Here is a 15949-nt window from a genome sequence, read left to right as displayed (position 1 = left end):
ATTCTGTTTATGGAAGGAATTCTTCATTTGGAAGTCATTTTGGATAAAAGCAACTGCCAAATGAATAAATGTCAATGGAGGAAAAAATCTTAAGGTGTGTTTTAAGAACTGACCTCACTGTGCATTTACGTCATGTCAGAAATATCGTAATAAGTTCCAGAGTCTCATGATTACAAACTCAGATCTTTATGAAAACCTCCATCTGTGATTGAGTGTTGTTTGTTCATTGCAATAAAGCTGAAAAAAAATTATATATATATATATATATATATATATATATATATATATATATATATATATATATATATATATATATTAAATGGAAAAAAACCTAAACTCAAATGAAGATTAGAAAAGCTGCTCTGGCAACTAAAAGAAATTAAGTAAAAAATGACTAAAACTAAATCTAAAATAAAAATAAAGCAAAATAGAACAAAAACTAATAAATAAAACTAAATCACATAACAAAATTACTCAAATGTAAACTAAAATTAAAGTGAAAAGTGAAAACAAAAATATAAAAATGAAAATCAAAAATTTAATATTAATAAATACTGTATTAGTAGATAAATTATTATATGTGACTTCATTTAAAAATAAATATTTTATATATACTGTATAGTTGTTACATTGTTGATCTTTTTTAACATATCAATTTATTATAGCCAATGATATTTTTCGTTTTTAATATTTTTCAAGCTAACATGAATGAATTAATTAATGTAGTGAGAAATTATTTGCTAAGTAGATGGCATTTTCATTTAAAATAAATCTAAATGTTTCTTTTTACTTCAAAACACCCAAAGAATAGAATATTCTTATAATAGAATAATCATTATCAATTTACTTTAAATATTTATGAGGTAATAAATGACAAACAATAAACACACCTATATTCATGAAACAATTACATATATACAATTATTAATACATACAATGTAATGTCACATATTACTTTAATAAATACTATTCATCACTATGACGTCATTTAATTTAATTGTTTTAATACGAAAAAAATATTTTCAAATAGTTTCTAACAATTTTTTTTGTTTGAATAAAATATTTTTTTTAAAATTTATTAAATACTATTAAATTAGTATGACATTATTTTAAACAAAAACAAGGTCGTTAGAGATGATGATGACACTTATGTCCCAGCTGAATGCTCAACACACAGGTACATGCACTTTGTTTATATTCACATCAAGTTAAACTCTGATTCATTTCTGTAGACTGGTACCTGTGCAAACTGAGGTGCAGGCGATTTTTTGGATGGCCTGTCCGTCACACGGCGACCCCCCGTTCAGAGGCGTGGGATTGGTGCAGCTGCGGGTTCTCTTCTGAAGGCCCCGCCCACATTGACTGCTACAGGTGGACCACTCCGTCCACGTGGACCAGCCGCCGTTCACTACAGAAACACACACAGACACGATCATTCCACACTCGCTTTCTTCTCATATAATGATTTCAGCCCAAATCAATATTTCATGTCTATTTACTTTTTTATTTGGTAAGCAGCCCTGTATTATTAGACTGCAAAAGAAACGACCGGCTGTAGATGATCCTGTACTCTTATAGAGTCAGTCACTGCAGGTAATATTCCTATTACTGCTGATTTCAAAGGGTTTAATTGAATTTTTGCAAATAAAGCTGAGGTTTATCCATCTATTAACGGCTGGAACACAAACCCTTTCATCTGTGTTTCTATACAGTTTAGCACTTTTTTTTTTGAGGTGTTGCGGCAGTGTTATTATTGTTGACTCCATATGATTTATCGCATACATTTTCACTGAATTTTGAATCTTATCTTGGTCACCTTCCAAAGCATCTGCTAAACGAATAAATATAAATGTATTAAAAACTTTCTGTACTCTTTACTACTAGTCAAGGAAAGATTTTCATTTCTCACACACTGCAGAGTGATGAAGAAAGTTGTTTCCTGGAAAAGATGCAGACATTATCCATGCATTTATAAGGTAATACATGACAAACAATAAATAGAGCTATATTTGTGCAACAATAACATTTTAAAGTTTGGGCTCGGTAAGATTTTTAAAATGTTTTTTAAAGTATTTTATGCTCACCCAGGCTGCATTTATTTGTTCAAAAAGTTTAGTTAAAACAGTAATATTATGAAATATCATTACAGTTTAAAATAACTACTCCCTCTCTATCTCTCTATGTATACATTTAAAAATAAAATTTATTTTGTGGAAAACAAAGGATTCTTTGATTAATGGAAAATTCAAAAGAACAGCATTTATTTATTTTTTTACATAATGTTTTTATTGTCACTTTTGATCAGTTAACCCCTTTGCGTGCAAACATCGCTGACGGCCCCAGTTTATTATTGTTTCACTTTCACAGCACATTAAACATCACTGTCTTACTTCATCTGGACAAACTGTGCATCAATGGAAAGTTTAAAGACTCAAGCTTCGATATTTGACCAATATTTTGATAAAACATTGTTGCAGTGACAGATATTTAGTGATTTATGTCAGGAGTGCTAAATAATAAATCCGTATTATGCCACATTTTGAATAGAAATTCACAACTCACTCATATAAAGTCACGTCAAGAGCGGTTTATTTGTGTTCACATAGACTCACTGAACAGCGTCAATAAGGATTTACAGACCAAAGATGCATATCTGCGGAGATATATGGATATATTTACTGATGTTTACTTCATATTTCTTCAGACAGAATCGTCATTTCTATTCATTTTCCATGGATTTACGCGATCAGATGATAAACAGCCTCTCCCAGCGATCTGTGTGTGCGTGCAGTAGTCACAGCTCGTGCGGTGTGTGACTCAGACTCTGATTGGGTCTTTCAAACATCAATCTTAGAGTTTCATATCTGGACACCGCCCCATCGTGTCACATGCTTCCTGCACACTTCCTGGTAGTTATCTGGCCAAAACAACACTGAAACACCTCTGTACACACAAAATATCCGAATAATAAAGCCGCGATTACGATAGTAAAGCTTGGTATGAGAATTTCTTGAGATCTGGGGCGTTTTTATAAAAAAAATCGAAAATGTACATCGGAAATGCTAACTTGTGCAGCGATGAAAAAGGCTACAAATAACATATTTTTACAACAGTAAACGACCAAATTCCACCCCTGATCGCTAAAGGAAGTTATTATAAACACTCGATCGGGGTTTAAAGTGAGTTTTGAGTAAAAGTGTACTAATAATTTCATAAATTGTCAGATGTAGCTTGATGCTAACGTTAGCACCAATGCTACTAATAGCAGGTGCTTTTCTTCTTCATAATGCATTTTTGTCTCAATAATTCACGTAAGGTCGTAAGAAAATGTTTTGTTGTATTTTTATAGTAAGACTTTTGATAAATAAGGGCTAAATGCAAAGAGAGACTGAAGTGAGATCGCTGCTTTGTTGCTTTGTAAAGCCTGAAAAACCACAATCAAGGCTAATAAAGGTGGAATAAAAACAAAAGAATAATGATAAAAGAATAATGCGGATAATGTGTCATACTTGGCGGAGGTGTGAAAGAACCGTTTGGTGAGAACAATACAATCATGATTCGGGCAGTTTTCAACAGTGAAACATACACAAAGAGCACAGGAAAGTTTACATGTGAGATCTTACAGAGATGACAAGGGCCATAAATCAATCTGATTAGCCTTCTCTAAAAACACACATGACATGGCCTTAGAAAATATTTCATAAAATTCACAGTTTTACAGATTCGATTATGAAATTTTTTATGAAGTCTTGGAAGACTTGTGGCCTTAGCTACACTGTGTTTTCAAACTCATTTCCTACATCAACATTTTTTTAAATACATTTAAAACATATGTTTTTAATATTTTTATTTTTGTTTTTATGTTTGAGCTTATATATCTCTATTATCATAACAGTCTGAGTGATTCTGATTCCTGAACAGTAAACTTTAAAGTGTCAGCTTTGTGAACAAAGGTTGATTATTTATCTAGTCAGAAAGAATCATGAGCAGAAACCTTTTTATTTTGGGTATGTAATTTCGGTCTCCATGCCAAAAAAGGGGGGTTACTAGTAAGGGGTTAAATGTATTCTTGCAGGAGGAAAGTTGAAATCTTACTGACCTCAAACTTTGAACTGGTATTAGGCAACGATTAATCGCAGTTTATTCAAAATAAACGTTTTTGTGCATGTGATATATGTGTGTGTTCTGAATATTTATCAAGTATATAAAAAGACACACACATACAGTATATATTTTGAAAAATATCTACATGTATTTGCATGTATATATTTATATCATTTAAATTATATGTAGATATATTTAATATATAAACAACATATTTTCTTAACAATATACATGCATGTGTGTATTTATATATACAAAATATTTATATGCAGTACACACACATACTGTATATTATGTACAAAAAACTTTTATTTTGGATGTGATTAATCGTGATAATTCATGATCATCAGGTTTTGTTCATGTACTGTAACCCCTGTTTTTCAGTCATTGAAATAAAAGAGATGCAGACCAAATATTGTAAGAGACAGAAAATGGACAAGAGAACTGTGCTGTGAGCAGCTGTGTTTGGTATGTGAGAGTCTATATTCCAGCTGACGGATCCTTTTACCTTCACACACACACACACACACACACACACACACACACACACACACACACACACACACACACACACAGCTGGAGTGTTTAACTCTTGTGTTGTTGAGAGGTGCTGCTCTTTCATTTGAGTCTTCCGGAGAAAGACACAGAAGCTTTTAAACTCTTAAACTGTGTCACTCCCTCTGCTGCTATATGAACTTTCCACAGCCCTGTGTGTGTGTGTGTGTGTGTGAGAGTCTTTGAGTTCGTGTGAGGGAGTAGATTAGCTATAAGTAGATTCCTCCTTTTCCTTCCCATCTTTCTCAGTTATTAGGGCCATACAGCCAACAGAACAGGACTCATTCCAGAGCTCTGTCTCTCGTTCGCTGTTTCTGACCATTAAAAATCAACCGCAGACTGGATTTTTACATTTTCTGAAGCCATTTTCAAAGCTCACCACCAGCATGATGCTATAGGGTTTTAAATGGGTTTCTAAGCTGCTTTGCGCGGTTGCTAGGGCATTGCTTAGCATGTTTTGGAAAATTTGGGTGGTTGTTGAAGGTGTTGCTATTGTTGGATTAAACTAAATAGAAATACAAAACAAAAACGAGTAACCACAAAATTAGAAAACCTAAACCAAAATTAGAATAAAAACTACTGTTAAACTAAACTGGAACCCAAATATATTAAAAAACGATTAATAAATGTATATTATTTTTGTGAAAGTCAGATTTGGAACAACATGAGTGGGGTAAGTAAATGAAAATGCATGAATGCAAATGAGAAAATCATGACAGAATCTAAATGTTTGGCTGAACTTTAAGTAGGCACAACAGTGATGTTTTAGCAATACCACAGCACTTAAAACCCACAGTAACATCACACACACACACACTGACACACTTGTGTCTTGAGTCAAAGCTAACTAAACGCCCAGCATTTGCGCGCTGATCTGAAGCGTGACATCGCTCAGAAAAGACCAAACCCCAAAACACTGAGTCACTAAATCCACTCTGATGAGGAGGAGAGGATGACAGGAACAAGTACTGGAGAAAAATCATTTCTTAGGCATCAGATAGCATCTGACATGCCCACACACACAGTCCTGCTTTCAGAGACCTTTAATCAGTGAAGATTACCAAAGAAAACAGGGCAGGACACCAAAGCAACCAAAATCCCATGAGAGGTGAAAATGCTCATTTTCACAACATTCACGGCTCTTTCTCTGATCAGTCCACCCTAACTAGGGATTTGCGTTGTAAAACTCAATGATAGGATTGACAGACTGTGTTTGCATTCATTAGTGAGGAAAGATGTAAACTTTTAAAGTGTCATTAAGACAAACTTCAGCACAAACCACATCCTGAGAAAGTTCTGATTTTTCAGATGAAACTGATTATAATTAACATAATTTAATGTATAAGATAGTGTATCCTTGAAAGTTTACTACATTACTTTTTTAGCAGATATAAAAAAAAAGAAAAAAAAAGATAAAAGATATAGTATTATATCTTCTGGGGGTAAAGGAAGATTTATATTTTGAATAAATTCTGTTCTTTGAAACTTTCTATTTATCAAAGAATCCTGAAAAAAGTATCACAGGTTAAAAAAAAAAAAAAACAGTTTCCAACGTTGGTAATAAATCAGCATATTATGATTATTTCTGAAGGATCATGTGACACTGAAGACTGGAGTAATTATGCAGAAAATTAAAGCGGATTAATCCAAATTAATTCCAAAAGCGTATTAAAATATAAAAAATAGAGAAAAAGAAAAAATTATATATATATTTTTATGAATAAATAATATGTCCTACTCTAACTTACTTTCTATAGGAAATATATCAATGCAAAAAAGAAAACTGTCCTGGAAGAAAAACTGCAGAATTCTGTGGAAGAATTTTTATATTTTAATACAAATAAAAACATTGAGGAGGTTGGGATGTGTGCAACTTTAATGTGAGCAATGGGTGAAATTCTGAAGGGCTTTTTTGCTAAATTGTGTGCATGAGAGCTATGAGTCACCGCTGTAACACATCTGAATAGACCATACAGCAATTTATCACAGCTGGACCTGGTATTATGAGGGATATTAAGTACGATGGAGAGAACTGAAGGAAATGCTTCCAATGCTGCAAAGAAAAGCGGTGAAAGCACTTTCCACAAACTGGCTACAAATTATGGCTTGAAAAGTCAGTTTTGATTATTTTCTAAACAAAGAGAAAGTGAAATGAGGTGCTTTAACCTTCGGAAAATGGCATTCATCCACCTCAGGAGGTCAAGCTGCAATTTTTCATGTGCTTTAATAATAAACTCAACAGTAAAATTCATGTAAAATCATGTATTCACTTCCTGACAAGCTGTAGAAAGTGTCAGATTTATGTTGATTGCTGTGTGTTACAAATTAATTTAAATTTTTTTCAAAGTTCAATTTTATGTTGTTTTTAAATGTTGTTGCTTTGGCAGTAAGCTGATAAGGAAAAGGAGAAGTGCTCACTAACACAGATTTAGACAGATTTGTGATCAATATTTAAGAGCAATAGGCCTTTTGTGTACATAGAAAAAGTCTTAGATCTTTGAGTTCTGCTCACGAAAAATGGGGCGTTTATAATGTTGTTCAATGTATTTTATTCTGTTTTAGAAAATGTTTATTTTATTTTATGTAACAGATTTTTTATGATTTTAATTTTAGCTATCTATTCTAACACAAAAGTTTACCTAACATATCCAGTCATCCTTTCCCCAAAGAATAAGAGATTTGTTGCAATTACTAATTCGCACTCTATTTCTTAGTAAAATGACAGTTAGAGAAAAATATAATATGTATAAATCCAATATAGATAATGTAAAAGAGATTTAAGCAACAATCAATCAAATTAATAACAATCTAATTTCAGTATGCAAATGAGCCAAGCACTGTAACAAGAAAGTCAAATGGAAATTTTCCAAATGTATTGCTACAGTTCTATCTAAAGTTACAATATGTCAGTATCAAAGCTGAATAGCACACCTAAGACAAAAATTATCTACAAAACTACTTTTGAATGGAGTTTGCACAAGCTCTTTTTGTAAAATTAATTGCTTAAAGGTGTTGAAAAGAGGAAGAAAAAGCAGTGCTGTAAAGATGCATTCACACCATGTCGAAATTACCGCAATTATGAGTTTCTAGCTAGTAAAAAAAAAGGTTCGTTCACGTCCTCGTCAAACTTATAATTACAAGCTGGAAACTTTTTAATGAATTTTATGAAAGCTCTTCTCCCACCTGACCGTAGTCAAGCCTGCCAAAAAAAAAAAAAAAAAAACTGTAGCTCACAAGCCTCTGGTTACAAAAGTTTTTTCTTTCTTTTAAAATGGGAATGAAATGAAAATGCACTGTATCTATTTTATAAAAGCATATTATAGATCTTATTGTGAACAATTCATATGTGTATGTGTTTAATTTTTCATTTTAACGGTTAATCAGGATGTCATAACTACTTGTACGCATGGTGTATTTCTACCATAAAAAGTAGATTGTCAAACAAATGTTCAATTCATCATAGTATTAAAATGCAAATGTCACAAAAATAGCAATATCAAAAATTATATGTATATTTTATTCTATTATTTATTCAGAAAACACATCAGAAATCACAAAACAAATTAAACATTAAGAATCAGTCAAGGAGTGTGGCTGAGAATATAAAGTGTGTGAAGAGCATGTTGAAATATATAGTTAATTTTTAAATAATCTAACAACACATTCACTTCATGGTTATCTGGAGTCAGTTACACGCTGGTAAACAAATGAAAAAATTGTTGTCAGTTTTTATTGTAAAATGTGTTTATTTACATTTAACAAATGTTAAAATAAAATATTAATTTCATATTATTTTTCATTTTAATATTATTACTATCATATAATCATATTATCTTATATAATTACAATTATTATTAATATTATAGGCTATGTAATTCATTTTAATATGACCTTAATTGAATCTTAATGTGAATAGGTGAAAAAGTTGCAAGAAAGGCCTGCACATTACGAAACTGAAAAAAGTAAACAAAACAAAACAAAAGTACCTTCTTCAGTGTCTAATATGTATGTATGTATGTATATCATAGTCTGCAGCCTTCTTTGTAATTTTTTGTCTATTTTTATTGTTATGCTATGCTTTTTGGACTTTTTTTAGACCTGGTTTTTGATTTCATGCTTTTTATTTTTTATGTAAAAATTATTAATTTTAACACTAATTTTACATTTTATATTAATTAATTATTAGATTTTTATTTCATGTCTGTTGAAACCTTCACTGTATCACGGCACAGTTATTCCAATAACACAAGTAACACTAGACTCACCATAGACAATCACTGTAGCTGTGGTGCTTCGTCTCTTAGCAACAATGTTCTTAGCGACGCAGGTGTAGTTAGCGGTGTCAGAAAGCCGCGCCTGTTTGATGATCAGGTTATGATCGATAGTGATGTAGAAATTCCGATCGTCTGCTGGATCGATAATCTCTTCGTTCTTCAGCCATTCCACCTGCACAGAGACAGAAAGATGAAATCCATACGGCTACACCTGATGGGCCGTTCCGGGACTCGCAATATCAGGACATCCTCATGCAATGTCTGTTATCAAACGTTTTAATTAGCGTCAAAGCTAACTCCTTAGGGCATGACTGACTCAGAGCTTGAGAAGTTTTGTAAAACGATAGCACACATTTTAGAAAAAGAACATTGCAGAGACATTAAAAGGAAATTGCATGCAGACAAAAGACTTGTGAGGATATTTTTAGACACAGTGTTTAATCAGAAAAGTGGCCTGCTAATATCTCAAGAAAGCATAGGGGAGAAACAGGAAGTGGCTGGTGCTTTAACTTGGAGAGCATCTTGAGGACGTCACAAAATCAAAGGACTTTGTACAGCAGACAGTTCACTACACAACTGCCTTAAAAACATAAGTGACCAATCACATCTCGACCAATCAGCTGTTGGGACATTTTCTTACACATTTTTAAATGCAAGTTTTAATTCATGCAGGATCTGTGTTTTTTAAAAATAATTTTACAGAAATTGTAACTGATTAACATTTTTTTAATTAAATTATTCAAAATAATTCTAAGCACATAAATATTGGATAAAATTGTCAATTTTCAGTGGATGTTTTTTTTTAAGCAATGCTATTGCTACAGTATCAGAATGTAATACTGAATGAAACATATATACTTTGTATGTGTGTGTGTGTGTGTGTGTGTGTGCATATATTGCATACACACACATAATTCAAATTGACACTTTTACTGAATTAATCAATAAAAATTTTTATTAAAGACTTACATTTTCACAAAATACATATTCATCAAAGAATCCTAAAAAAAGTACCACGTTTCCACACAAATATGAAGTAGCACCACTGTTTTTAACACTGATAAGCAGCAAATCAGTATATTAGAATGATTTCTGAAAATCATGTGACACTGAAGACTGGAGGAATGATGCTGAAAATTCAGCTGCACATCACAAGAATAACATTTATTTTAACTATATATTCTCATAGAAAGCAGCTCTTTGAAATAACCATATTTCATAATATTACTGTTCTTCCTGTATTTTTGATTAGATAAATGCAGCCGTGATGAGCAGAAGAGACACTGTACTTTCTCCTGACAGTGTTCTTCACTGAGTTGACACCACTGCATTCTGGGATTGTTTTATAAATGTAGAGCTGCCTTAGAATTGGTCTGGAATTAGATTTTGTTACAGGGTGGCATCATTATCCTGCCTACAGTTTGGAACAGCCAAGTTAATGATGCCTAAAATGCTGCCTAGTTAGGTAGCTCACTAGGTTTACAACAGAAATACATGTCTCGATATACAGAAACTGTTGAGAAGTCATCAGTTCTGCCGCTTAGCAAGAACATAGGCTTCGCATTACAAGCTCTTCACATATACACATGATGCCTTAACGCAACAGTATGTCAATCAGGAGAGTGAGACGCAGATGTGTGTGTTTGCGTGTGTAAATGTGTCACAGCGGTGTACCTGAAGGCTGCTGAGAGCTCGTCTAGAGGGAATAGGGTAAAAATATCACCCTCTCATTGGCTCAGCAGGAGGGAAACTCAACCAATCAGCTGCTCACGCTCTCCAGCTGTGACAAACACATTAGCACTCATGCGTGCATGCACCCTATACATTTTACCTGATAACATCTAGCAAAGGTAACCCAAATTCCAGCTGTCAAACTAAACCTTCAGATAACTGTATTGAGTGCTATTGTCACCTTAACTCACACGCACATATTTCTACAATAGCATTATCAGAAAATGAGTGCCTTCACGGCCCCAGGTACACACACAAACACTCTTGTATTTGATAGTTGTTCTCAATATGCTCGTATTGTCATCCCGCTGTGCTTGTTAGAGAACATATTGTTGTATACAACACCTGTTTCAAATATTCATCTGCAACTCCTCCCGATTCAAACTCTAAAAACAGTGTACACAGTCCTGCAGATGTGAAACATGAGCTCACACCTACAGCAGTGGACAACAATACTAAGAAAAAAAGAGAATAGTTGATGCACGTTAAATGAAGGACACATATTTCAGATTCTGATGTATTTATAGATCGCTAATCAAATATACTGTAAGTAAATGAGCAACCACTGATCATGTGACTTTTTTACAGACCAGGGTTATTATTTTTAAATACAGACTAAAACTAAAAACCAAATGCTGATGAGGCAACATTTCTCATCATTTGTTTATTTTAAGATGAAGTACTAAAATAACAAAAAAAATACTAAATTACTAAATAGCTAATAAAACGAATAAATATAAATATATATATATAAGCTTCATGACAAAACACAACAAAATTACTAAAAGTGAAACCAAAATTAAAATGAAAACTGAAAGTATAAAAATCTAATTGAATCCAAAATATGAACAAAACATTAAAGTAAATATTGTAAATGGTAAATAACAAATATTGAAAATCCACAAATGCATGATAATATTTCAATCCAAATCAAACATTTGTACCACACTAAACAGAAAATATTAGTAAAAATTTTGCAGACATGACTAAAATTATGTTTTGTATGATCTTAAAAAAATCTGATCTAAATATTTAATCTTAAAGTCCTTAAAATTATTATTATTATTATTATTATTATTATTATTATTATTTTGCTGCAATGCCATAGAACATGGTTCACCAAAGAACATTTCAGTGATCAGTTTTTGTTCTTAAAAGAACAACTTTTTTCTTCGAGTGAAGAACATTTGAATAAATCATAGAACCTTTTTCCACTATAAAGAACATTTTCTGGAATAGAAAGTTTCGATGGATTTTAAAGGTTCTTCATGAGAACAAAGATGCAGTAAAGAAACGTCTCAGGGCGCTGCTAAGGATTTTGGGCCCCATGAAAAGAATCTTGACTGGGCCCCCAACACAGCTGAGAGTTTTTTAATATTAATTTACATAAAATCATGCTCTTTTCTGGTATTTTGACTATCGTCTCATATATTTAAGTCAATCAGACAATTGAACTCCATCCCATGTCCACACCCATAATTTGTCCTCTGTAATACTGCACTACTTCAGTACTGTATAATGTATATACTGTGCATAGCTGTACATGTGTCATATAGTGTATTCACATATATTTATATTTGTATGAATGTACTGTACATATTTGTACTGTACACTGGCAATGACAATAAAGTTAATCTAATCTAACCTAATATTTTTAACATGACAGTTGAAATATAACGGAAACACTGAAGTGCATTTGAGAAAATTGAGTTCCCTTATCATGCACTTTCAACATTAGAACGGCCACCAGCATTAATTTTAACCCCAACATTTAAACTTATGGTAATTATATTTAACACTAGAATGAACACGTCATCATTACTTGCGTAGTCAATAATTCTGTCTAAATAAATCACAAAGCCTTGCTGCTCCCTGACTTTTCCTAAAACTACACGAATTTTCATTAAAACAAGTTTAAATATTTATTGTGGATATAAAAACAGAAATATAATCATTTCTACCTATAACGTCCACAGGCAGTCATTTTGCGCTGTTTAAAATGAGTTTTGCCGACGGTCTGGATCAGATAATAGGGACTTTAAGCAACAGCTGCGAATGGAGCGGCTACAGCGACCGGAAGTTTGCTGTCACACCGCCGTAGCCAAGAACGTAAAAATCACTAAGCAACGGTAAACAGGACAGCGCAACGCGGCATTAATTCACTTATTGAGATACAAAAAAAATGTCATTTAAAAAAGCAAGAGAAGGATTGCTTTTGGCATTAAATGACAATCTTTTGTCAGAAGAGGAGTTTTTAATATTGTATGATGTAAATAAGTCTAAAAACCTAGATTTACCATGTAAGCAATACTTGCCTTTTAACGTTGATTACATGGAGGAAGACGAATGCTTAAATGAATTTCGTGTCATAAAATGTGACCTACCAATTCTGGTAGAATTTAGCAGACGCTTTTATCCAAACCTAATTTTTTTATTCAAGCTATCATTTTTTTTTTTTTTTTTACCTATAATGGTAAAATAAACTATATAATTTTATTACCTATATATATTTTCTCGGGATTCCCAATGAGATCGTTTGTGATCAGACAATCATAAACTAATGCAAATTACAGTGTCATATGCCATAAAAACATAAAGTATTATGTGAAGATGGTTGGCAGAGATGAATCATGCTGTCTTTGACAATATAGGGGACAGTGTAGTAATGCAACTCCACATCATCTTCAAGAGAGGCACTGAAACCTCACAAACAGCGGATAGTTCGAGTTCATGAAGTTACTGCTTGCAAGACAGGTGCAACAGCGTGGACCGCAGCAGGGAGCTGAAAGTGGGCGCCGCCTCGTACAAAGATGCCGACACCGGCTGCATGTGAGGCAAAGCCGTGCACCCGCTGCACCCTGCTCTGTCGAAACGTGCCAACTTATCGAAAAATGATACCGTAGAGACCTAGGGCCTCGTGTACAAAGCGTGCGTACGCACAGAAAAGTGCCGTAGGCTACGATCATTGTCACGGGCGGTCCACTAACAATTTAGGCCTAACGTTACTTACAAACCCACCTTTTCTTGTGAAATATTGGGTAACATACTGTCGACCCTTTGCCTCTTTCACTTCTTTTATTTTTTTTTTTTCTCTTTCCGTTTTTGACTTCCAGATTTTTGAGGCATTTTCACATCCTATGTCAAGTTGAATCTGCCGGCGCTATTGTGTTGCCTTGGTTACTGGATACAATTTGGGCGGACCGAACCATTTTATGATAATCGAGAGGGGGAGAGGGGCCCTGGACATTTGTGTTTAATAATTTTTTTGACACCAGGAAACAGCAAATACAATAATTTAAAGTTAATAATTTTTACTATCAAATATTTTTTTTAGCACCACAATTTTATTGGGGGCTTCTCTGGGCCCCCTCTTAGTCATGGGCCCCGAGAATCGTCATCGTTTACCCCCCCTTTACAGCGCCCCAGGTTACACATATAACCATTGTTCCTCGAGGGAACGAGACGCTGCATCAAAATGCTACAGGGAACATGTTTAGCGTGAGTGACTCTGAATACAGTGTGTAATCTGTCCATTGGAAGAGCATTACGTCAACGGCGTGGTGACATAAGCGACCAGGAACTCAAGCTGCCTCAAAACGCTATGGGGAACGAGGTGCCCACGCTGCCAGACCACCAAATCCCTGCCTAGTGTGTATTTGTAGAGTACAACTTAGGACAAGGAAACAGAAGAACCGGGCCCTTTGGCTTGCATATCTAGACCATTTAGTCTCATGAAAGTGGAGGGCATGGATCACCCCACAATGTTGAAGATGTCCAGCATGGAAGGTGGAGTGGGTCAACACTGCAAAAAACCTGGCTTGTAGAAACTCCAGAACTGTACCGACTGGGCAGTTAGCTGGGTCAAGCTGGCGGTCTCTGCACCATGAGGTGAAGAGTTTCCATCTCAGGGCGTACAGTTTCCTCGTTGAGGGAGCTCTGGACTGGAGAATGATCTCTACAACCTCGGTTGAGAGACCAGATACTCTGAGCTGTGCCCCCTCAGGGGCCACACCCATAGTTTCCATAACTCCGGGCGAGGGTGAACTATCGTGCCTTGCGCCTGTGAGAGTAGATCTGTCCTGATCGGAATCTCCCATGAAGAGCTGTCGCAGAGATTAGAGAGGTATACTCGGCCCAGGCAGAATGGGGCTACTAATAGAGGATGGACCCCGTCCCGGCGTACTCTTGCCAGAACTCCCGGGGGCAGAGCGATTGGGGAAAAACATACAGACGAAGCCTCGGCCAAGTCTGTACCATAGTGTCCGGTCCGAGAGGAACTGGATGAACTAGAGAGAACCACAGGGGACATTGCGATGTCGCCAAGAGGTAAAAAAGCTCTCCATATCTGCTTCACCATCTCGGGATGAAGCCTCAATTTCACGGGCCTTGGCCCCTGTGTTGACAGTATGTCTGCTCCCACATTCAATCTCCCAGGAATATACACTGCTCTGAGTGAGAGTGTCCAAGGCACGGAGGCATCGCCGTATGACCTTGATATCTTGAAGTGGGTTCCCTCTCAAGGAAAATCCCTTGGTTTTGAGCCACCACTTGTAGGGGTCTCATGTGCAGCAGGCCAAAGGTATCACGTTGGACGCAGCTGCCATCAGACCCAGCAGTCTCTGAAACTGTTTGACAGTGAGTTACTGGCCTCGATACGAGCAGGAAACAGACGTGCCTGCATCGTGGTCGAATCCCACACTACGCCTAAGTAAGTGGTCCTCTGTAATGGAGAAAGTACACTTTTCTGGCGTTCAGTCTCAAACCACGCTCCCCCATGTGGGCAAGAACGACATCTCGATGTCAGGCGGCCATCTGCTCTGATTGAGCTAAACTCAACCAATCGTTGATATAATTTAGTATGCGGGGTGATTGTGCAAGGCTGAATGGAAGTTCTCGATATCAGTATGCTTCACCCCCGAAAATGAACCTCAGAAACTTCCTGTGTTGTGGAAGGATGGAGACATGGAGACATTGTGGGAAGTCGTGGCCTCGTGGTTAGAGAATCGGACTCACAATCGAAGGGTTGTGAGTTCGAGTCTCGGGCGGCAGGAATTGTGGATGGGGGGAGTGCATGTACAGTGCTCTTTCCACCCTCAGTACCATGACTCAAGGTGCCCTTGAGCAAGGCATCGAACCCCAAACTGCTCCCCAAGTAAAAAAACAGACAAGTAAACACAGTCTGGAGTGGTAAGAGTCACATAAAAAATGAAAATGATGTAATACACGCGAGCTGCTTAGTCACACAAATAATATTAATTTCCTCAGATATAAATAGCTGCAGCCGC

At 35.2% G+C, this 15949-nt stretch overlaps 1 protein-coding gene across 1 annotated transcript in view; it reads right to left on the bottom strand.

Annotated features, from left to right (window-relative positions):
- Positions 1 to 14973, bottom strand: part of LOC113075357 (netrin receptor UNC5C-like) — a 48048-nt gene extending 33075 nt beyond the window's left edge. The window contains exons 1-3 of the mRNA XM_026248059.1: positions 14677 to 14973; positions 8925 to 9105; positions 1241 to 1408 (exon numbers count right to left, since the gene is read on the bottom strand). Coding sequence (XP_026103844.1) covers positions 1241 to 1408; positions 8925 to 9105; positions 14677 to 14973 — 646 coding nt within the window. The remainder of the gene's footprint in view (positions 1 to 1240; positions 1409 to 8924; positions 9106 to 14676) is intronic.
- Between the last annotated feature and the right edge of the window lie 976 nt (positions 14974 to 15949).

This window comes from Carassius auratus, unplaced genomic scaffold (genome assembly GCF_003368295.1).
Source record: "Carassius auratus strain Wakin unplaced genomic scaffold, ASM336829v1 scaf_tig00016894, whole genome shotgun sequence".
Taxonomy (NCBI): domain Eukaryota; kingdom Metazoa; phylum Chordata; class Actinopteri; order Cypriniformes; family Cyprinidae; genus Carassius; species Carassius auratus.
The sequence above is the reverse complement of the archived record's forward strand: the minus strand, read 5'-3'. Positions and strand labels throughout refer to the sequence as shown.